This window comes from Homarus americanus, unplaced genomic scaffold (genome assembly GCF_018991925.1).
Source record: "Homarus americanus isolate GMGI-L3 unplaced genomic scaffold, GMGI_Hamer_2.0 scaffold30535, whole genome shotgun sequence".
Taxonomy (NCBI): Eukaryota; Metazoa; Arthropoda; class Malacostraca; order Decapoda; family Nephropidae; genus Homarus; species Homarus americanus.
The window spans coordinates 2,641,917-2,667,855 of record NW_024732440.1 but is presented as its reverse complement, the minus strand read 5'-3'; the positions used below and the strand labels follow the sequence as shown (position 1 = coordinate 2,667,855).

The following is a 25,939-nucleotide window of genomic DNA, read 5'->3' as shown; positions in this document are numbered from 1 at the left end:
AGGAAACTTAAACTACAACAGAGTGTAAGAACGGCGATCACTAATAAGGTTCCATGTACTTCAGGCAGAGATCACGTGGTGAGTCAGGTTAGGTAATGTGTGACCTGAGGCGGTGAATCACTAGTAAAAAAAAAATAATGCAGTACACAAACATCTTCATCCACATGCATATATCATTCATATATGTATTAAAAAAATACATTGTTCTTTATTTTTCAACTATAAGATCCTTCAATAAACTTATGTGGTTGTTGCAGTTAATATTAGTAACTTAGTTTGATAGGCACCTAATCCACTGTAGTTAACTATATTTATTTCTTTATTACTTATATGGTTCAAATGATCAAACTATAAACTCGATTTATATATGAGAGTTAATGTGATATGTTAGCACAGTTCAATATCATCATCTTATATCTCTAAAAAAATATAAATACAAAATACACAAAAAAAAACACTTTATTAAGTTCTTCTCGCTGCACCATCACCTTGAGATCATAATAATAATAAAAATAAAAGTCAGTAAAGCATAATATACAACACATCAAGGCAGGTCATCAGCCTCCTCCGCCTTGGTATAATTTCTATCATATAATCTTCCTTTGAGATGTCTTTTACAGCCATCTTGTTTACGGTGCCTCAGCTACCAACAGTTCTCGTGGCTGACTACCATGATTATTATCTGTGCTTTTACACTTAATTTGTGCATCTTCACTTTATTATATCAATATTCTCGACTCTTCTCTTTATCACAGAATTCTAATTTAAGTCTTTGGGGTTCAAAAGGTGGTGGGGTATTTTAAGAGGTGTAACATCTACAAATTTATTTCCGACATGACATACAGGGCTAGACTAAGCAAATGGTACAATGGAACTTCCTACAAATTAAATCTAAAAATACAATGCTGCTTTTGCCAATCTCTACAGTAATATACATAGCATGAAACACACTGTTAATGCCATGCTATAGCACAAAATTCTCTGGGAAAGTTATAGAGAGCGGGGAAAGTGCTGATTTTGTTTTCTAAATTCACTGACCAATATCAATCAATATCCCTCCAAAAAATTGCAATAACGGAACCTTGCAAGGGGTGACAAAAATAATCTTAGAAAATTCTCTGATAAAACTCAATCAGCCCATTCATGGTTTCTCAAAGATTTCAGTGACCAACAAATGCTAGTTTGTGCAAGGGAGATCAAGACGGGGTGAGCGTGAGAGACGTGGGGGGGGGAGGGAGGTGAAGGGTCGGAGAAGTGAAACATGACTCAGGTTGTGCAGAACAGCAGGTCACAGCATGCTTGTTGGTTATCACTGTTTTAGGCCAACCATTGCTGATTCCTGGTCCCTAGTTTTACATAGTGGGGGTCACCAGTACCTCCTGGGAGCACTTCAGAGGTTGTACGTACTTGTAAGATCAATAACGTGGGGGACCATCTTGACTGATAAAATAGAACGAGCTGTTTAAAGGGGTTAAATAATCCGAAAAATGACTGAGTACACCTCAGAAAAATTATGCGAAAAAGTAAACAAAATAAAATAGAAAATGAATCAATTTTGTGAAAATAAAAAGTGACAGGATATTGAAACACAGAATAACATAATATAACCAAAAACAGTGATGAATGTATCATCAATATATCACAAAAAGTTATAAGAACCTGTGTCTTACTGTGCCAATGTCTTCCCCTCTAAGACAGGACTACTGTATACTAGTGTCAATAACAAAATAATTGAAACTCCCTGAACTTTAGTGCCCAGTTAAGAGTCTGTTTGTCTGTCACTCCGACACGACCTATTACCCTTAACGAGCCGTGACCCCTTGCTAGATTACATGACACAATCGTCATTTTTAAAAAGAGTTTTCAGTTGTTAGAGTATTTGGAGTTTTCTCAGTACTGTATTTGAAATTTTTACGATAACTGAGTATTTTAAATAATATCCAATTATTACGGGACATTTGGAATTCTTAGTATTTGTAGCTTAAAACATTAAAAGTTATTGAAACATTTGGTTTCTGAAACTTAAAGAGTTCTTAAAACAGAGACATCTTATTCCGGAACAAATGTTAGTTATGGGAAAACATAACTTTTTTTTTTTACTTTTCTTAAACTTTGATTTAAAATGTTTGTCCCAAATCGATAACTAAAAAATGTTCCTGTCAATATTTTGGATATAAACTCAAATTGACTGGTAAATGAAGAGCAAAATATAATATCTTTCTAAAAAAAACAGCTTCATGAAAGTGTAAAGCAGTTATCAAACACTGATATAAAAACATGAAATTATTGTAATAATAGATGGGGGAAGTCAGTACAGATTGTTAAGTCGTGTACAAAATTTCTTAAGTGTGTCCTCAAGGTCAAGTGTATAACCTCCAGTCTCCTCTGCCAAGAGATAACTAGTGACCACCCACGAGATATCAGCCAATCACCACTGTCACTACAATTGTGAAATAGCCAATGATAGCTCAGAACTGTATCAACCAATCACCACCGTCAATACACTGTGAAATAGCCAATGATTGTGAAGCATTGTCCGACACATTTACCAATATCAATGCATACTGAAGGAAGATCCACAGAATTTTTAAATCAATTGGCTATTTGGTGTTACTGAAGAAATAATCAGGAAAAATTTGATATGAAGAAAAATTCATTAATCAGAAGACCCAAAACAGACAATCTTGTGGTCTTGCGTTCAAAAAGATATTAGAATTTATATCATAATGTTATAATACTTGAGATCAAAAGGTGTATTGTAGTGCTGTGGTTAATACTACTACTGAACTTATAATACAGCTAAGGTTAATTTTATTCTAAGGTGAATTAAGTTAATTTATAATGCTGCTGCCTGGGGTATCAGCATTGGTTGAACGTCCAATACAACAGGGGTCAGAAGTACATCATACAATAATACAATAGGAAAATGCTGAATACAGTTAAGTGTCTACATAATTTTGTCCCAAATATCCACAATACAAACTCAACAGAGAGGGTTAAAGCAGCTTATACACTAATCAGACATAAGTACACTCTCAGAGTCCTTAATCCAAAGTTCTGGTGTAGCAAGGAGAGGATAAATTCTCAGGAATGAATGAATGAATGACTTGCTTTTAAAAATTGCGAGAAATTTGGTTTAAAACTGTTAAAAAATGTTGTGATAAATTTCTCTCATGGCAGAAATTGTCATACATTGTCATACATTGTGTCTCTGTAGCAATTATGATGAAAAAACATTATTTATATCATGATGTAAACATAGGCAAGAAGCCATTAACTTGACATTAGAGAAATTTACCACAGCTCTTGGTTCATAACATCACATGACACTCGACAAAGTGGCCTCATGCATTATTTATGTGCATGAGAATTAGAGCATAAAAAAAATATCAATATACTAATGGATCATGAATGACAACAGTTGCAGACATGAGAAACAATAATGCTTATCACACTGTAGTTGCAGAAAACAAAAAAAAATCAGTGGGGTTGATTCCTAGAATTCATGGGAAGAAAAAAAATGCAAGAGATGAAGTAGTGAGATTCTTACACCACTGCACATCATCATATTAATATTTACACATAAACCAATACAGTTACATGTATTTTCAGGAACTAAATTACATACAAGAACAATATCAAGGACAGACCAATTCCTGGACCCTGAAATCGGCCGATTACGTTGTAGCATAAAAACCCCCGATGACAAAATCCGATTAGGAGGAGTAAAAAAGCTAAGAGCCTTACAAGTATAAGCTGTTTACAAGAATCTAAGTCTAAAACTGTTAACTCCAAAGGGGAAGCCTTGCAAGCACATACTGCCACACCTTAATGCGGCTTTATGGATATGACAACTGATCACCAGTATCCAAAACCGTGGGCAGGGTCATCGGGTATTGAATCGGCCGTAATGGTATCGGTCTGTCCCAAGAAACACTCACATCAAAACATGTCAAAATATCATTGGCAGTCGAGGGCAGTGTTGTTTGCTATCACATTCCCAACTCATGACGCTTCTGGTATCTCATAAATGTCACACTTTCACAAACAAGTTAAAAGGAAAAAAAGGAAGGAAAATGTCGTGTACCATCTTCAAGACATTGTTTCATTATACAGTATAAACAAACACTTCTCTACCACACCGTGTTTCTGTTGTCCTCACCTCACATCAACATGAAGTAATAGGTTACTTTGTTTTCCATGTGTTTGCCTGTTAAGACTTAGGTACAACAACAACCATAAACATCCTTCACTGTTAGCCAAAAAATTACAAATATTCTCCTCACAGAAAGGTGGACCTCACTACTCGTGTCTGTTTCAGTCATCAGCTGTACTCTCTCCTTTTTGTTACCTGTCCAGGTAACTCACAATTGGGTTGATAAACATGACTTTTGCTTTCTCTGTTTTTGTTTTATTGTTTTTGTTTTTCAAAAAACTACTTTGTCTGGCCTGGCTAACATCACCTCTCATCTTTGTTGCTGAGTCTGGCCTAATTTACCGTATTTTACTGTCTTTGAAGCAGCTACTGGCTCTATGGTGTGACCAACACCACAATGTCCTTCCTCCCACTTCATCTGATTAACAGTATCTTTCCCATCCTTATCTTCCCTGGCAGCTGACTGACCAACACACACACAGGGTAAAAGTAAACATGTCTCAGCCGCACCTGCTCCTCATATCTCAACCAAATCATTCCCTGCACGATAACAAATGAAAATTAAAATGTTAAATTATCCTAATTTCTTCCATACTATGACAAATACTTACTCGGTGGAGCACCAAGAACAATACAGATCTAGGGTCCGATACTGACTTGATAACGAGCACTTAGTCTCTTGTACAACTAACTGATATTTCCTTATTAGCACCATCCGTTCCTTTATAATGGCAAGATTGTTAGATGTATTAAATCATCTCCTCAACTTGTATCCGGGTTCATACTCTAGGAATTCTGATACCTGAAAGTTATTTTGAGTCGAAGCTTCGAGACCGGCTCGACTTACCTTTACAATGCGGATTAGTTGATTAAGTTTCAGGAATTTCTGCTATTGTGATTTAACAAAGGCTTTAGTCATTCAGCTAGTGCAAGTCTTCATTAACAGCCTTGTTGCTGAACGACCTGGCAACACCAAGTAGTGACCAGGAAGGAGGTGGCGTGTCTGTCCTGCCAACACCCAGCCTTAACACTTCACAATCTAGTTGTATTTCACTTAAACTAGACATACTTAATTACACTGTAGTTATTTTCCACTCAGGCCGTTTTGATTTCTTACATAAATGGTTGTATACCACTTGAATCACACTGCTATCTACATTGCAGTTTACTTTCCACTCTTAATAGTTTCATTAACATATGTCACAGTTGCATTCCACTTAGGCCACTCATTCGTAATTACACTACACTTGTGTCTCACTAAAACCACACTTTCTTGGTTGTACTTCAGTTGTACCTCACTTAAACCACACAGTCACAGCTAAGCCTAACTAAAGGTTGTAACACCTGGAGTAGCGGCAGGTAGCCCCTGAAGACTAACCAGGTGTAACCAGGTAAACCAATCGCTTTAACTATAGTCCAGGTGACACTAACTTAAAAGGTAAGGTAAGTCGGACGCCAGCCTCGATGCCAACTCTATAACACACCATTCTTTAAGAGAAATGTAAAAAGTGAAGAACAAAAACCTCTCTCACTACCATGTTAACAAGTCTCTCTTAAAATAGAGTATGTAGTAACAGGTAATATACATCTGAAAGTTTATAAAGAATTATATTTGATTTATCACCATCACTTAAAGAGGACCCTTGTCTGACTCCCTGCCTTATACTACTACACTAACTTGCCTAACCTTCACTACAACATCTGATTATTTCTTAGGGCTGTCAGAGGCTTTGTGCGAGAGTATAGGTAGGTAGGCCTGCTGGCAAAATAGTGCTACGGGGACCTTGGGCCATGATTCTCAAAAATTCGTAAGTTCGATTTTTCCCTGACTGAATATGTGAGGAAGCATCTGGCTCAGTCACACTAACGTAAACTACAGGAATTATTTTACCTTCAGTTATGGATAAAATCAACATACGAATTTTTGAACATCAGGTCCTGGATTGACCAAAATATTGACCCCGCAAAAGACTTTAGACTTAAGAGAGAGGTAGCAGCCGGAAGTCAAAGCGGCAATAGCAACCTCCCGGTCCGTTTGGCCACACAGCTGAAATGTGTTTTCTGGAGTAGGCAATAGGACATATGTTGCATAGTGCTGCCATTATAGTTTTGAAAGACGTTGTTTATTTTATATGTGTGTAGATTATATATATATATATATATATATATATATATATATATATATATATATATACACAAGTTCCCCGAGCTTTCGTGAATTCACATCTTCGAGGATGGTACGGCTACACAGAATATAATTACGAAAGCGTTGAAATAGTTATCAGCATATACCTAGATCATACAGAGCAGTTTACTTGCATATATATATATATATATATATATATATATATATATATATATATATATATATATATATATATATATATATATATATATATATATATATACCGATAGATAGCATAAGCGAGCTCCCTTTTCGATACCTAAAGCAAAACACTTTCTACATCTTCCAGTGCTATTTAATATAATGTACTGTACTGCACTGCACTGTACTGTAATGTGTATCTGTGACAACTGCGTCTTTATTAAAACTGGTCATCTGCAGACTATAGCGCTTTAGCTTAGTTATCCCTAGTATCTTTCAAAAGGTTTCGTTCTCTTTGAAATCTTTAGGAATAAACTTGACCAAGAAATTTTTAGGGTAACGATTGAAAAATCAGCCAACTCTTATTAGCAGATGATGAACATTGTTTGTGTTATACCACAGGAGTTATACTTTCAGTAAATAAACTCCACCTCTCCCCAGCCTAGGTAACTGAAGGGTTAACATATCACCCAGCGACTCCTGTCCACTAACGCAACATAATATTCCCATTTGCTACAGCAAGCAGGTGTTTCGTCCATAAAATAATCATTGTTAAAAAAGTACCAAGGGCAGGATCGCTGAACAATTATTTCTTAGACAGACGAAACAGATCAAACAATCTAACCTAACTTAATCTACCCCTGGAACATTAGGTGAGGTGCCGTTAGGTCAAGTTTAAACCGAGTTACCTCATCCCGTCTAAAATACAAATGGTTTCGATATCCTGAACGGAGTGCATTTTTAACAAAGTGCATCTTGCACTTTATCTAGCACCCAGCATGGTGCAATGGGTGCATGTCCTCGCTCACGAGACCACCTCAGTACCTGCTAGCGGGGAGTCCTACCCTCTCACTTCCCAGCGAGAGATTCTACAGAATGCCTCTTCACCCCCCACTGAGACTACTGATGTCTCTTCACCTCCCATTGAGAGACTCTACCACCCTATTTCCTTATTCTCGCAATATGAGACTCTCACGAGAACTTCCTAATCTACCAGTGAGAGACTAACATGCGTCTACTCGTTTCTTAATGAAATACTAACTCCTGAGTCTCTTCACCTCCCAGCGAGAGAGACTGTCATGTCTCCTCAATTCATAGGCACACTACCACGTTTCTAGTGAGAGATTTTAACATGGTCTCCTCACTTCCTGATAAAAGATTTTACTAAACATGTTTCGCGGTCCCCCACTGTCGGGCCCTACCGTGTGCCTCCTCTCCTCCCACCGTGTATCTCACATCAACTCCTAGGGAGAGAAGGTCACTCGTGTTTCATTGATCAACACAGAGATCCTGCTACGGCACACTGTCCCACTCCTCGCTATACTAAGAGACCAACTTAACATGCATCAGTACAAAAAATTACCATCTCTAACATCTCCCTATCAAGTCTCTCTCTCTTGACGCCCCCGTGGGAGATCCAAGCATGCGTCTCCTCTCTCCTCCCAACGAGAGAGATCCTACTTGATGCATCTCTCTCCATACCTCAATGAGAGAGACTACCAGATGTATCTCTTTACCTTCCAGTGAGATACCTTTCCAGGGACATCTCTTAAGACAGCACCTCGGTGTGAAGACATAGAAGGTGTGCCTGTTCTCCACCTGGCGAGAGGGACTGTCAAGAGTGTCTCTCTCCCCACATACCTTACTGGGTGACCCAACTGTCTCTCTCTCTCTCACCGTACAACTTAGTGAGAGAAGTGACTGTGTATGTCTCCTTCACTGCACACCTAAATGAGAGATCCTGGAAGTGTTTCTCTCCCTCTCTCTGTCTCCAAATCTCAGTGAGAGATCCTAGTAACTGAGTGTCTCTCGTCAGTGAGAGATCAATATAATGTGGGCCTCACCTGGCCGTGTGGGGGGCCCTACGTTCTCCTTCTCACCTTGTCCTGCACCCTGGCGGCGGTGCGGAACACGGCAGCGTCGAACTTGTCCTGGTCCTCTGGTCTTACCACCTCCCGCAGCTCCGTCAGCAGGCTCATCTGTGGAGAGGACACCTCGTTACTGCCTTAGGTCCACGTTGTCTAATTACACAGCGTCAGCAAGAACAAAAATGCAAGAGTGTAGGGCGCCTCCCCAAAACAAACTGTAAAAGATGAACGTTCGCTCGTCTTCTGCCAACATTCTTGGTTGCGTGGAAGGAAAGGGGAGAAGGTTTTACTATTATCTATGTTGGTATGATGGTCCGACCCTTAGTATGGTGCTTGGTCTGGTGAACAATCGCAGGATTTATTCACCTTATGAGACGTTGCTAATGAAATAGTTATTATTGTATGGGTGCTGCTAATGATGGCGTGTTATTGTGGGGAATGATAAGGCTCCGTGGAGGTATGTAATTAGTGGTTGTTAGTGCAGATGATTAGTCCTGTAATTTCACTGATGTTGCGAGAAAACACACACACACACACACACACACACACGTTGGTGAACTTAACACACAGACCCCCCCTCCCCACGGCAACGCCTAGCCTAGAGTGCATAGTAATTTACGTGGACTGCCTACCAGAGCTCATGGCCATCCAACCCACTTAGCGAAATTAGAACCAGAGTTTATTATGGTATATCAGAATTGGTACAGGTTTAAATATCTCTACAGGTGGGGAGGTGAGGTGAGGTGAGGTGAGGTAAGGAGTTCATACAACACTCGCCTCTCACTATTTGGGTAGCTGGTTCGCGTCCAAGGCAGTCTAGGCACATGTAGTTTTAGACTGATATAGTTGGGAGAGTGAAGGTGGTGAAGTGTAGTAACGCTCACACTGCCTCCTTGTGTACCGAATACTCAGTATACCATTTTCTCAGATACCGTAACACCTACGTGGTAATCGTCATAACCATCGACGTGAAAATCGATTACGGTATACATAAAAAAAAACGTTTACACAGTAATAATGGGGATATTTAAAGGCAGACAGACAGACAGACAGTCAGACAGACACACACACAACATATATCTTAACCTAACCACATTCAATTGAACTTAACGAACCTATCCCAATCAACCTAACTTAATCTTACCGAACCATATGTTATCTAGCCCAACCATAACTAACATAAACCAGACTAACAAAACCTAACCTAACCTAACCAACACAGGGGAGGGAAGGACTACCAACACAGGGGAGGGAAGGACTACCAACACAGGGGGAGGGAAGGGCTACCAACAGGGAGGGAAGGACTACTAACACAGGGGAGGAAAGGCTACCAACACAGGGGAGGAAGGGCTACCACAGGGGGGAGGGAAGGACTACCAACACAGGGAGGGAAGGACTACCAACACAGGGAGGGAAGGACTACCAACACAGGGGAGGGAAAAGACTACCAACACAGGGGAGGGAAGGACTACCAACACAGGGGGGAAGGGCTACCAACACAGGGGGAGGAAAGACTACCCAACACAGGGGAGGGAAGGACTACCAACACAGGGGAGGAAGGGCTACCAACACAGGGGAGGGAAGGACTACCAACACAGAGGAGGGAAGGACTACCAACACAGGGGAGGGGAAGGACTACCAACACAGGGGAGGGAAGGACTACCAACACAGGGAGGGAGGACTGCTACAACACAGAGGAGGAAGGACTACCAACACACACAGAGGAGGGAAGGACTACCAACACACAGGGAAGGAAGGACTACCACAGGAGGGAAGGGCTACCAACACAGGGGAGGGAAGGACTACCAACACAGAGGAGGGAAGGACTGCAACAGGGGAAAGGACTACAACACAGGGGAGGGAAGGACTACCAACACAGGGGAGGGAAGGACTACCAACACAGGGGAGGGAAGGACTACCAACACAGGGGAGGGAAGGACTACCAACACAGGGGAGGGAAGGACTACCAACACAGGGGAGGGAAGGACTACCAACACAGGGGAGGGAAGGACTACCAACACAATAACACAGACCCATGGAGACTGACTCACCCCTGTTCTCTTTTGTTTTGTTTTTGTGTCTTTTGTAATTTCAAGGTCGCCATCCTGCCCCCTCGCCCGGAATTCCCCCTTGGTGTTTGTAGTGGGCGTATGGGCGTAGCCGGGGGGGGAGGGAGGAGGGAGAGTGGAAGTTGGAGAGAGGGAGGAGGTTAGAGGTGGTGCAATTGGATAGAAGGGAAGGAGGCGAGGGAGTGATGTTTGGGGGTAGGAAGAGGAGGAGGAGGAAGTGGGACTTAGAGGATTGAGATCGTGTGGAGAAGAGGTTAGGTGGTAGTGGGAGGGTTAGTTGGCAGGGGATGGGGAAGGATGTGTGGGTGAAGGATGGGTGGGTGAAGGATGGTGGGTGAAGGATGGGTGGGTGAAGGATGGGTGGGTGAGGGATGGGTGGGTGAAGGATGGGTGGGTGTGGGTGGGTGAAGGATGGTGGGTGAAGGATGGGTGGTGAAGGATGGGTGGGTGAAGGATGGGTGGGTAAGGGATGGGGGTGGGTGGTGGGTATAGGATGGTGGGTATGGGATGGGTAAGGATGGGTGGGTAAGGATGGGTGAATGGGATGGATGGGTAAAGGATGGGTGGGTAAGGATGGGTGGGTATGGGATGGGTGGGTATAGGGATGGGTGGGTATAGGGATGGGTGGGTGGATGGGTGGGTATAGGATGGGTGGATGTAGGATGGATGGGTGGGTGAAGGATGGGTGGGTGAAGGATGGGTGGGTGAAGGATGTGTGGGTAAAGGATGGGTGGGTAAAGGATGGGTGGATGTAGGATGGGTGGGTGTAGGATGGGTGGGGGCTCTGAGCAGGGTGATAGGCCAGAGTGTATCGGGGACCGAGTTAAAAAAAAGTCAATATTTACACCCCAAAAGTTAACACATCTACGGCTTTTTCTTTTGTCTTTATTCAACTCTTACGATAAAGGTGAGTGAGAGAGTGAACTAAATTTCTGCTCTCACACTGTGGTTGAGAAAATGTGAGTGTGTTTCTTTCTCTCTCGCGCACAGTGCTGGGGTGGGGGGAGGGTGGGAGGGGTGGAAGGGGAGGGGTGAAGTGTGACGTATCTCTCCATCACCACACTCACTTGAGGGGCAGTACATGACAGTACCTGCTACCGAGACGTCCTCACTATTCCCCTCACACACAGACTCGGGTGTCAATTATCTGTACATCATATAACGCCATTAAGAAACAACCCGATACTTTAAACAGTAAAATATATAAGAACGTCACAATGTCCTATTTGTTAATGGCTGGGTCAGTAATGATGTTCTTGACTCCCTGGAACATAAGAGAAACATCACGTATATGACTCTCTCTCTCTCTCTCTCTCTCTCTTTCTTTTTCATACGACCGTGATCCAGACCCATCCTGGAGGGACGTCAACATACAAGGTTCTGAATATACTGGAAGAGTCTTGGGAACACGTCTTTTGAACTTCAGGTATCTTGCTGTGGACTTCCTAATACAGGGTGAAGGATGTACACTGTACAGGCAATGAGGACCTTGTGATAATAAGCTGATGGTTCCTTGCAGAGGGTAACTACAAGAGCAGTTTCTGTCACAGCTATCTACAGGGGAGCTACAGAGTGTACCAAGGGACCCCGCTGAGCATTAATAACTGGGTCATCAGAACAGCTGTCGCCTACCCCCCCCACCCTTCCTCCGTCTCTGGGTGCGTCTGCAAGTGTTTGACTCTCAATCTACCAATTCATCCCTCAATAGTCGCAACCCTGAACATGCAAATGCAGTTGATGTGATCAATACAGAAGCATAATGGTAAACTACTCCGTGCTGAGGAAACAGTATACAGTGGATCACACATGACCCCAAGCTCACGATCAAGGAGAGGTTCCTTGACCATATTCAGCTAATGCTTTACCCGAGAGTGGTGCTGAGAAGATTATTCCCTTAAAACTATCACTAATATCCTGGGTACATATTGTTCATCAAGATTTACTAGAAACTCAAATATCAGAGAATTGTACCGAGTGATATGATGATGGCTTGACAACAGAGCCAATCAATTATGACACATGTAACTTACTGACCAGACTCTGTGATGCTCTGGTGGCCTGGCTCTTACTGAGATATAGTTACTGGACAGTGAACTACCATCTAACGTTTCCAACTGTTGAATGTGTAACAAACTCCTCGGTCATGCCCTTGAATAATATGTAATGAAATATCCCGAGGGCAAGTATGTTACTGAAGAGCGTCAATGTGTTTGTAAAAAAAAATAGATCAATAACAAACTAGCTATAATTTCTTTGCATAAATTCAATTTTTGTTAATTCTCAGAAACACTACATCATCTTATAGGAACCCAACACCACGGAGTCAATTATTATGCTCGGGAAAGACCGATTTTCTGACGTGGTCCTGATGATGTTGACCGAATAAAAACAATCTCGAAGGTGACTCAAAACACCGTCTCCCCCTCCCTCCCCCAACCGCCCCCCCCAAAAAAAAACATTGTTGTCGAGTTCTCCAAATACGCACCAAAGTCTTTCTTCTCCTACAGCAATTTTCGTCGTAAAAGCAAATTTTTAGTGTCAACTGAAAGCTCTAGGAATGTAAATCTTTCTTTTTTCTCCTGTAACAAAGTATAACTGTTAACCGGGGTCTCCTGGGACGTTGTTTCCTAAAGAGCACCAAAGAGAGTATGCGAAGAGAGAAGGAACAGGTTGGACAACAAGATAACGAGTCGTTGAGTCGGAAAGGTTCCTCTGGGTTCAAATGATTGGAGCAAACATCAAGCGGATTCTTTCAACAACGACGAAATGTTCAAATTACTCTTTACCGAGACAGAGAAACAACATTCTATCCCGAGAAGAAGGACCAGTGCTTGACCTCAGCAAACAGTGTTCTGGGAATTATGCTGTGAATGAACATTAAAATCATGAAGAAGCTTTTACAGTCAACGAAGAACCTGCAACTGAAATCTGGATCACCTTGAGAGTTGGAAAGGATCACTGATTCCCCCACAACAAACATCTCGTTGAGCGCCTTGGCCTAGAGAGGTGTACTGGCTTACTGATGTTCCTATCATCTCAAACTGAAGAGGAGGAACGTAATCCTTCTGATGGACAACCTTGACAAAATATCATATCATGTCATGCTTCGGATCTCATGAACAGGTGCTGACTGACTCTTCAGAACCAGACAGTGGTAAGTCACGAGTCCTCATCAAAATTGTTTATGTAGACGAAAAAAAATGGGTTAAAATTAGTTTGAAAACTACCACATAAAATGTCTGCGAGACTTGTGATCACAACATGACTTTACGAGGTATTGAACTTAACTCTCGTCTACTGCTTAGAAGACAAGATTGGTTTCCCTCGTCAAAGGTTAATACAGTATCAAGACAACTTTGGCAGGAGAAGTTAGGCTAATTAATTTCCGGTTCTGACCTTATATCACCTTTGGTGACTAAAAGACATTACTCTCGGCTGGCTTAGAACTTTTGCTTGACACACAAAACACTAAAATACCTTTCTGTTTTTGACCTTACATGACCTCTGTACGTCACGAGGCTGACTGACTCCTTGACTATACTAGGAATAACAATGTCTTTCCATGAGATCTTATTTAACACCAAAATTCCTATCAAGGACTAAGATTATACGTCTTTTTGTTGTGAGTAACTGTACAAAAAGCCGTATTCTTTAAACCAAACAGAGGTCAAACTTTTAGGTCACCTTTTGAGTCCTGTTCCCCGGGTCACCATCTACAGAACCCCGTTAGAGTACAGATCAAACCCATGAATGAATCCCGAACCTCTTGACTGAATCCTTATCCCCTTGAGTACCCCCTTAAAATGAACCCCTAACACTTGACCACATCGCTGAGTAGAATCCAAGGGCATGATTGTGGAAGCAACCTTGAGGATTCTCCCACACACTACAAAGGCGTGGCTCCTCCTCCTCCTCCTCCTCCTCCCTCCTTCTGCCTCAGTTGGCACCACATCCTCCACCTGTCCTGGGGCGGCGGACCTGGCCTACGTGAAGTTGGTTATCTCTCTCTCTCTCCCTTGTATTTCTAAGTTTCTCTCTTCCTATCGATCAATCTCTCCCCTGTTTCGAGGATTTGGCCTCAGTGGTCTCTCTCTCTCTCTCTCTCTCTCTCTCTCTCTCTCTCTCTCTCTCTCTCTCTCTCTCTCTTTTAGTTAAACACCACAGGAGCACTTTTTATCTCCAAATTAAAATATACATCTTTCTCTTAAATCATCAACTTTACTTAAAATTTAACTACATTAAAAAAATACTTCGAACGAAAAATACTATATATTTTTACTCCTACAAAACATACTTATACTACATGGTGACTGTACAGTAGCTAAACAACTATCTGTGCAGGTGGGGGACGATATGCTCCGAAATATTACGTGTGACTAGTGACAGCCTTCATATACCAATATTTATCGTCCATGGTCTCATATTGTTTCCCACAAAGTACGCACAGATAGTTGTTTTAGCTACTGTACATAATATACTAAACTATGAAATTTGGGACTTAATTGTGTAGATTCTAAGAACCTATCAATACTTTAGCTGTAAAATAATAATTATTTTCAACGTACAGTCACCCAAAAAAGTGCTGTCGCGAACCATGAACCCCGAGATTCAGACTCTTGAATCCGAAGCATTTATGGACAGAATAATGTATCAGTGTCTACTGCTTCGGGTTCACGAGTCTGAATCTCGGGGTTCGTGGTTCACGATAGGACTTTTTTTTGGGTGACTGTACGTCTAACGTCAATAACTCCCGACTGCATTTTTAGCTGTACAAGGAACCATTATTTTCAAACATATCTTACATCAACAACATCCATTAGATTCAACTGTATCATAATTTTTATCAATATCTGTCAAACTATACCAATATTTTTCCTACGTGAGGGAAGGAGGAGGAAGGGAGGGAGGGAGGGAGGGAGGAAGACCCACTCAACACACCTCACACCTAAAAAAAGAAAAAAAAAAACTGACCTTGAACTAGACCCAGATTCACGGTCGCTTCTCTGCCGTACAACAAGTTCCGTAAATACACTGCGACGTAGCTTCCAGACGTATGAGTATACTAGACTTTATATCGCGTTACTTCTGTACAGTATTGTGCTTAGCCAAAGTGCATTACCGGTAAATACAGATTTTTCTTTTCATTATTGTTAAGTTTGATGCTCTAGACTTTTTTTTTACGACTGTTAAGTTATTTATTTATTTTTGTTATTGGGTACAGCTGAAATGACTGGGCGGCCACCACGCACAGGCAAGGATGTTCATTTACAAGGACGAAAATGAGAGCTTCCCAAAGCCCTTACACCTCTGTCTCTTTATTCTGTCTCTCTATTCTCTGTCGGTCTCTCCTGTCTCTCTCTCTCTCTCTTTGTCTCTTCTCTCCGCTTGACTCGCTCTCTTTCAGCTATTGCCAAAATCAACCAACACAGACTGAAACAAACAGAACTAATCGATACAGCCACTTACACCGAGTCTCACCAATTGACAAACACTCCATCGATAAAAATATTTCGAGAATTTGTGTCCAGTAATACTCATCCACAGGAAACGAATAACTTTTCTATATCTTAACTGCTATCACCTGAAGATTAGCCACCCCACCTTATTTCACCTGAATTAATTACTCTTAAACTACTTTGGGATTGGGTTGGGTAAAGGTAGGTTAAGTTAGCATTAGGGTGGTTAAGTTAGGTTAGCTTAGGTTAAGTTAGGGCCAGGGTGGTTAATCTTCAGGTGAAATAAGCTGTAGGGGGAGGGTAATCTTCAAGTGATTCTTCAGCTCATCGACGCTTGTAACCCAATATACTGAGAGCTTAAGTATTTTTGATTGATCTTAGTGACACGGTGAGTAGTTTACCTGGGACTGACAACACTGCATTGTGAGAGGTTGAAGACACTCGGTCATAAGTTAAGGAGATTTGTGTTTTATTTAACATTTAAGCCTCGCCAAATTCTTAGCTTTGGGATTAACTTAACCTTTTGTAGTCTAACCTAACCAAACTTTTTGTAGTCTAATCTAATCATACCTAACCTAACTTATCCCCAATCTCAACCATCCCTGACCTGACCTAGCCCTATTCTACCGTAACATAATCGAAACTTATCTTTAATATAACCTAACTTACCCCAAACCTAACCTAACCCAGATCTGATCTAACCTAAAATGATCTCAAGAATTCAATACGAATATGTGGCCCTTGTTCCGAGTCCGGGTTTGATCCGCTCAATGTCACACTTGAATTTGGCTGGTCGTAAACACCCGATTGGTTCACCCGACAGGAGGTCCCAGGAGGAGGTCGGGGAGGAGTGGGGTGTGGGGAAGGGGGAAGGAGGGGGACGGGAGGGGGACGGGGAGATACACACTGAGTGATTCCAGGACCAAGTGTGATTGATGCCGGGCCGGAGGTCGACTCGTGAATACTAAACTAAGGGACCAGTAAGGTGAGCTGAGTGGTCAGTCAGACAAGCTTAAGCTCTTAAGTGACCAGTAACGCGAGGATGAGAGACAAGAAGGTGCCATGAGGACGGACATTAAAGCAACAAACACGTCATGGTAAGCCGTAACACAAATGGTCTCTTGACCATGGAGACAGCTGCCAGCCTGGTTTATCGGGCACTCCCTTTCCCCATCTCCTCCTCCCCATCTAGATTTATCAACATCCTCACACCAACAGTACAGTGCAAAGATTGACCATAAACCCACAACTGATATACAAAAGTGACAATTACAACTCGAAAGAAACAACTGTTAGAGCGGTACTTAGCGGCCAATGTTGACCTGGCCGGACCAGACACACCCTGTCCGCCCTCGCCACCACCAACACTGTATGAGAAGCAAAAAAGACTCCTAACTACATCAGGAGAGAAATGAGGACTCCCTACTCCACCCAGGTGAGGAATGATGAAGTCCTAACTACATCAATGAGGAACAAGAACCATCTCCAAACAGGGTGTTTGAGCTGAAGGACCTACCCCGACCACATGACCACATGGCGCATCTGCAACTGTAATGAGGTAGCGGATTGATACCCAGGTATGACGCAACGGCCATCCAGACAGTGGGCGCCAACATCATGCCACAAGAATGTTTACAAGTCCAGCTCAAACATTACCAGATCTATAGTTAATCTATATGTTGACTCTTTGTTTCTTATATTTTTGTATTGAAAGCTTTTGTCAATCAAGTGACCCACTCCCCGCTTCCACCATATGTAACCTATCACCTCTGTTCATTGTATAATTTCAGCCTTCGGGCTGCCATGTTATCTTCATAAACCATTAATTATTATTATTTATTAATATTACACACACACACGCGCGCGCACGCGCGCACGCACGCACACATACACGGGAAGCAAATAATAAAATACTTTGTTGAATATCTCTGACTTAATCCCCGTGTCTTCCTCTCAGCACCAGGTGAGTATTTCCCCAGGCTGCAGACACGAGCAAGATTCGCCACACATACATTTACCAGCAGCCATTCCCCGCCGTCAACATTGATTAGCAGGAAAACTCAAGAGAGCAGCCGAGTGAGACGGCCAGTGAGATAGCAAGCAGCCGAGTGAGCGAGTGAGCAGCCGAGTGTGTTAGGGAGTTAGCGAGAAGCCGTGTGTAAACGAGTGAGGTAACGACGTGTGTGTGTGTGTGTGTGTGTGTCGTTACAGTCTTATAACATCAATTACTAACCTTGAACACGTCAGTCTGGTATGTAAACAAATACTATACAGTAATGTGTGTTTAGAGCTAAGACACGGAGGAAGATATAATAATTGTTCTTTGGTTCTGTCAGTCTTACAGCCACACTACCGTCTCTGTTGTAAGTGTTGCATACGTCAGTCAGATATGTAAACACAATACCCTGCAGGACTTTGTTGCAATAAAGAAAAAGAGAAATATTTTTATTTGTTGACTTTTATGTTTTCAGACAAATTTAACGCATGTTTGTTTAGATCCAAGACAGACAAAAACATAAGTGTATGTCTTCTTTATGTTGTTTTAATGTTGGAAGTTTGGCAAGTAAACAAGAGGAACAGTTTACAGTCATTGTTTACCTTGAGTGTTCGTGTGACTGTAATCTGGTCTGTGTTCTCTGTATGATCTACACCACAACACCGCCCACAAAAAAACTCATATTCGCTGTATCCTTGTAGCCACACTTTTGTAACCAGATGTTTTATTGGCTCCTGTTTTGTAACCCAATGTTTTGTGGTTTAAACATTATGGAACAATATCATTAGTGCTAATTATTTATCAACAATCAAATTCTTCGTAGACATTTTTTGGGTGACAAAATATTTCTCGAACAATTATTTTAACAGCGAAATATTTTGTGGTACAATTTTGCGTTAAGTTTCTTTCGTAATTACAGATCTGGAGAAAAAAGGCCTAAATGGTTACAGAAAACGTGATTATGTATGTATGTATATATTTATGTATGTATGTATGTATGTATGTATGTATGTATGTATGTATGTGTGTATGTATGTATGTACAGGGCTATGTATGTATGTCCTTGGAAAATATCTCATCATTAGCCAAATAACTAACTCTTACAAGTGGCCAGACTGAACTTAAATCAACATTCTGTGGGAATTTGCCCAGTAACCACGACCTTCCTTGGGAGGTCCGGAGCTAATATGGATGGTCCATGAGATACCATCTTGCAAAAACTAACATTACAAAAATTATATTACGACACGGAGCTGGCAAGACCAAAACACACGTGGGAAAACTTGATCATCATGTAAATTGAGAAAAGTTTATACGAGTATTTGAAGTTTGTTGAATTCTTGCAAAAATTAGCAGATGTATGTTGAGATACGTGTGTTTGTGTAGGAGGACGACATCTGACGGCCACTAGAGGTTAATAAAAACTTACTTCTCGTGGAAAATAAAAAGTGTTGTAAAAGTGATTTTTTCCCTCACATTTGCCGGATTTTTTAAAGTTTGTTCCAGTTCTGCCAATTTGTGTCCGAATTTGACATCGTTGCTATATTTTGAGTAATTCGCCGAGTCGGGCGTCTTCAGGCATAAAAATGTGTCTCCTTAACCTAACACGTAACCAAACCTAACACACTAAAGCTAAATGGAAGTTGTGTTAGGTTAGGTTAATACAGTAAATCCCTCCTTAACAATTCTTTATAATTTTCCAGGTAATCTACATCTCACCGCCTAATACACTTTTTTATTAGCGAAGGGAAGAGGAGTGTGTGTGTACGTGCGTGAGTCAGCAGGTACACACACACACACACACACACACACACACACACACACGAGTAAGCCGGTACACCTACACCCACATAAACACAGAATCTCGTTGGTGAAAAACTCGTCTCGGAAAGCATTTAACGACAGCACTAAACACTTCTCATCTACAGCGACTCTCTGGGGATAAGGGTGAAGGGTAAGGGGGTAAGTATGGGGGTGGGAATAGGGGTGGGGAGAATACGGGTTGAGTGGGGTTTGGTGGAGTTAGGTGGGGGTTTGGTGGGTTGGGAGTGGGGTTTGGTGGGTTGGGGTGGGTTTGGTGGAGTGAGGGGTGGTGGTAGGTGGGTGAGGGTGGAGGTAGGTGGGTAGGGGTGGTGGTAGGTGGGTAGTGGGAGGGGGTGCGTCTTTCATCCTAGACCGTAAATTAGTGTCTGGCTTGTAGAGAATACAGAGCAAATATTTACCAGAGGCCTCCATCTTTGGCTATGGTTAGTCAGCAATATGAACATATTCACGACTCACTGACTGACTTACGTACTTTACATAAATTGGGATTTAGTTTTAGCACCTCTAATATTTTTTCCCCGAGTCATTAACTGATTTGCAGACAGTCCCCCCCCACTCTTCACCCACCCTAGGTAACAGACCCATCCTCACACTGGTGCACTAAATTGGTGCTGTACTAGACATGATCTCATGAAAACCCATACAGCGTTTGTAAAACTCTCACCAGTAAATTAGTTCTCCAGGTGGGGAAAAGAATGGCAGTAGAAGGGACAACAACCTTCTCCCGCATGATGCTACTGTTGAGAGAGAGAGAGATATCAAATTCTCACGAGTCCGTCACAGTCTTCACAAACACATCAGAAACTATTATTGGGGGAATAAACACAACTGCACTGTATATGTAACGTGAGCCAAGAATGTAAAGGTAAATGAACTCCAGTGAAAAAATACCTGCAGTTGATAATGGAAGTTTGTATCTAATTTTGTGGGCCATAGCTTTTCTTAGGTCATGAGGTCAGGGTACAAGGTCAAGATTTGTTGAATTTGGTTGAGTTAGAAGTTCTAGTTGCTGAGATTGTTACTAAGCGCCAGGTAACCATCCAGGTAACACAAAGACCACACATGAGCAACACGAGGCAGCTGTTGAGGGAGGGCGTAGAGGGAGGGCGTGGATGAAGGGCGTGGAGGGAGGCTGTCCAGGATGTGGGAGGTGTGGAGGCTGCCGGCCACGCCCACACCCCCGCCACACCAGGAAAAAACCAAGGCAGGAGCTTTCATCACCAGAGAGCCGACCAGCCTCGCTCCCCGACAGAACCTGCCGGCCCGGGGTAACTTCAGGATCACTCCCAGGGCGACTGTAGCGACGCCTCCACGGGATCCTATGACCAGCAGATGATGCCAGTTATGATAATTCCACCAACACGATTCTTTGAACACCATAAGCGATTTTTTTCCCTTTCTCCTAACTCGGGAACTTTGAGAATACATTTAATCTTCGTTTTTCTTTAACTACAGTAAGGGGGAACTTGTACGTTTTTTTTTTACCCAAGATTCGTCTGTTATTTTTCTTAACCTTGAATTTTTGAGAATCTTAAGGGTGCTATAACACAGTGTTTTTCAAACTTTTTTTACTGCGACCCACAGCCAGAACAACAATTTGAATTACGACCCATTAAACCTAAGTGTAATGATATGAAATGAGTAAATCAAAGACAAACACTGCTCTCCTTGCAGTCGCTTCCTAGACTGTGGAGTGTACATTACAATAACCAAGCCTAAATTATGGTGCATTTATTTTTATTTTCTTATTTATTTTCGCGACCCAATTTATTTATTTCGCCCACTGAAGGGTCGGGACCCAAAGTTTGAAAACCCCTGTATAACACTATCTAGGATGAGTAATATCCTACGCAGATTCTGAACATAACCGACCTTAACTTAACCGAGTGTATATTACACAGTACCTAACCTAACCTACAAAGACCTAACCTAATCTTACCTAACCTAAACCGAAATTATCCTAGCTTAAACTATCCGGGACATTTCTTAACCTACCCATAACCTAACCACCCAAAATGTAACCCCTTTCCTTTCCCCACCTCTTCCCCGTTTCCTTCCTCCTCCTCTCCTTCCTCCTCCTCTCCTTCCTCCACCTCTTCCTCCTCCTCTTCCTGATGTTCAACGCTGTGTTAAATCTTCATATACCCTCCTACATCCACCAAGATATAGGAGCGCTTTCTCGAAATATTTTAAGACGTTTTCATTCATCCAAGAACTTCCACCTCTCTCAAGTCGTATATTTCCATCTCCAGTGTCATCCTGCCCAGGTGCTACAACACTCGCTCATTCACTTGGACTCACCCACCCTTCTATCCTGACTCACTGTACACGCTCATTTTATTCATTCGTTCTACTCACTTAATTTTCTCACTGACTTCACTCACTCTCTTAAACTTCTCATTAATTCACTTTACTCACTCACTTTATTTTACTCATTCACTCGTTTACGCTTACTTACAAAACACTTATCACGGATTTCCCTATACTGATGTGAAAAACAAACAACAACAACAACAACAACAACAACAACAGGCAAAGGTTGAGTACACGATATATATTCATGGCGTTAACACATTCTTCTTGCTATGCTCTTTAGTGAGGGCGTTTATAGCGGCCTCACGTCTTCTACAAGCAGTCCTCTAGCTCTCCTTACACCACCAGTTAGATCACAAGAGGCTGGTAGGTCTTTACAGTTCCTCTTACATAGTTTGCGTCTCTCTCTCTCTCTCTCTCTCTCTCTCTCTCTCTCTCTCTCTCTCTCTCTCTCCACAGTATTCCGTCAAGATGCTCACATAATTTAGATTTTTATCGCCATATACGTATCTCGTGCTCAGATAACACAAGACACCGCTCTCCTACACGCACCAACGACACCCACTCGCCCTCCTTGCTGTGCACACACTCTTAGACACCTCCTCTTACCAGTGCACATTTATAGACACCCCTCTTACCTGTGCACATACTCAGACACACCTAGTACCTGTGCACACTTATAGACACCCCTCTTACCTGTGCACATTTATAGACACCCCTCTTACCTGTGCACACACTCATAGACCTCTCTCAAACATCTCTTCCTCCAAGTCCTTCGCCTAAACACCTCTCCCCCCCCCTCCTTCTCCTCCTCCTCCTCCATCTGTCTCCAAACAGGTCTTCTTAAACACCCAGAGTAAGCTAGACTTGGTACGCTACACACACACAATGATATTACTAGCATCCAGCGATAGCCACGCCCATCCATGTCCACACGCCCCCCCGACAACACGTAGCAATAGCCACGCCCCAAGCAACACACGGCCACGCCCACACCCCAAGTAACACACGGCCACGCCCACACCACCACCACCACGCCCACTAGCAGCTGCTGGTGTGGGTCTTGCTCTCTTCCTTCACCTTAATTCACATTTACCTTGCGCCTCTCACCCTTCTCCTCCTTCCTCCTCCATCTTCCAATTTTTCGCCTCTTAGTCTTCCTCTCCTTCCTGCATCCTCTCCAACTCTTCCTCTACTTCCTCTTGCTGTCGTTCTGCCTTTTCTCCTTTCTCTCTTCTTATCCTCCTATTTTCTCTTGTTTCTCCGTCTACTCTTCTTCCTCTTACACCTTCGCTTTAATTTTCCTCCTCCTCTCTCGTGTCCTAAATTTCCTCCTCTTTTAGTCATTTTTGTTTCTCATTCCTCCTCTTTCTTATCCTCCTCTCTTCCTCTCTCTTATCCTCCTCTCTTCCTCATTCTCATCCTCCTCTCTTCCTCTCTCTTATCCTCCTCTCTTCCTCATTCTTATCCTCCTCTCTTCCTCATTCTTATCCTCCTCTCTTCCTCATTCTTATCCTCCTCTCTTCCTCATTCTTATCCTCCTCTCTTCCTCATTTTTATCCTCCTCTCTTCCTCATTCTTGTCCTCCTCTCTTCCTCATTCTTATCCTCCTCTCTTCCTCATTCTTATCCTCCTCTCTTCCTCATTCTTCCCCTCCTTCCTCTTCCACTCATACTAAATGACGTAGGATGATTCTTTCAGGTTTACTGGGACTCTTCTATCACAGTCAGCCATATGTCTTTTACACGCTCCATGACTTTTATACCCCAGTCAGCCATATGTCTAACATGCCAGTCAGCCATATGTCTTTCACGCGCTAGTTAGCCATATATCTTTCACACGCCAGTCAGCCATATGTCTAACATGCCAGTCAGCCATATGTCTTTCACACGCCAGTCAGCCATATATCTTTCACACGCCAGTCAGCCATATGTCTTTTAAACCTCATTAGCACTCGATTCCCTTTCAATTATGTCTCATTAGAATTGGGTTGTACAGGGTGACTCAAAAGTTGCAATGTGTTGATTTTTTCTCATATAACTATATTTATCTGAGTAAGTATTTAAAGGACTATGTTATATATAGTAGGTAAAAAAAATGAATCTGCACTGCAACTTTTGAATCACCCTGTTTTATAGAATTGGGTTGTATAAGTATGACTCAAGAGGATGTGGTTAGGTTAGGTTAAATGGTTGGTGCTCGTTCGTCTTGGTTGTTCGTCTCGGTGTCAACTTGATTGGTATAAACAGCTGTAGGTGTATAGAAAAACAAATGCACGTGTATGTATGTATGTATGTATGTATGTATGTATGTATGTATGTATGTAAGTATGTATGTATGTATGAGGGTGTGTGTTTATACAAGGGTGTTTGGAGCCGTATACACCAATATTTTCATGTATATGTATTTGATCATAACACACACACCCCCACCTGGCTTATATTACGCTACACACCACAATACCAGCAGACAACAGCGGCCGGGGACACACAACAAACACTAGTAACATGACCTGACCAAAGCCCCGAGTCTCACGTATATCTTGATGCTTTCCTGTGTGGCGAGGACTGACACACACACACACACACACACACACACACACACACACACACACACACATAAATAGAGATCTGTTCTTTTACTTCGTTACTCGGAATATGTTATCATCGTACTAGTAGTTGATATTCAGTCCTCACGCCGAGCCACGCCCGAGACATAACGTACACAACCTAGATCCGCTTCCCACGACCTTGACAAACACGCCCGTGCGCGCCCACAGCCACGCCCACTTCGTCATGAGTGTAACAAACCATATCTTCCTTCCCCCAAAGAGCAACGTCTACCTTCTCACTCTTCTTCCCTAGAGCCACGCCCCCCCCCCCTCTCTCATTCAAGAGCCACGCCCAACTCCTCCCTTCTGCCTTGGTATCCACCCCACCATCTCGTTAGAGCCACCGGCCCTATCCAGCATCCCTATGGCCATACCCTTCCATCCCCCTCACGACACTGGCCACAGCTCTCATTGTCCACATTCTTTAGCTAGAGTCACAACCATTCTCCTCCCTCACGACTATGACCGTAAACCCCCGGTGAACACACACATCCATCCCCGCCTCCATGCCCTGAGGATGCCCCGCCCCGCCCCGCCCCGCCCACCTGGGACATACTGTATATATCCAGGTGTCCCACACCAGGACACACTCCTCCACCCACGACATAACCTCAACCATGAAGCTGGTAAGGCACTGTAAAGTTTGTGTAAATAATAAACTGAATTTGTTATATATATGTTATCTGTTGTATGTGTATAGAAAACTACCATATTATTGAAGTTTGCCTCTAATTATGCAACATGACTGAATATACTGTATATTGTTTCTAGATTATACATGCACCTGACACTGGTCTTGTGGTATTTCTTCCAACTATATATATAAAATATCAACACACAAGGACCACCACAGTCACCTTCCACACCCATACCATCTGTTAGATCTCACACACTCAGCAGCTGATCCGCACGTCTCGCCTCCCTCTCCCTGGAACAGCTGGCTCTGCTGCTGTGCTTGTGTTTCGTCAGCTGGTGTGCCGGCCAGCTGGTGTATTCAGCCCTGCCCTACCCGCTGCTGAAGACTACTGCCGTCCTCCACAAGACCCAGGCCGTAGCTCTTACTGATGAGGACAAGATCTCCACCACCCAGGTAGTGTGTGTGTGTGTGTGTGTGTGTGTGTGTGTGTGTGTGTGTGTGTGTGTGTGTGTGTGTGTGTGTGTGTGTGTGTGTGTGTGTGTGTGTGTGTGTGTGTGTGTGTGTGTGTGTGTGTCCTTCATTTGGTCTTAGATGAACCTAAATATTCGGTATTTATAAATGTGAAAAAAGTTAGGTACCTTTCATATACAATAATTCCATCATAATTCCTGCATAACACCTGT

General features: G+C 42.5%; 1 protein-coding gene across 1 annotated transcript in view; it reads right to left on the bottom strand.

Moving 5' to 3' along the window:
• The window catches only part of LOC121868648 (membrane-associated guanylate kinase, WW and PDZ domain-containing protein 1-like), a 96,757-nt gene that overhangs the window by 3,608 nt on the left and 67,210 nt on the right, over positions 1–25,939 (bottom strand). Inside the window, exon 6 of the mRNA XM_042369483.1 lies at positions 8,363–8,461. Within this exon, the coding sequence (XP_042225417.1) occupies positions 8,363–8,461 (99 nt within the window). The remainder of the gene's footprint in view (positions 1–8,362; positions 8,462–25,939) is intronic.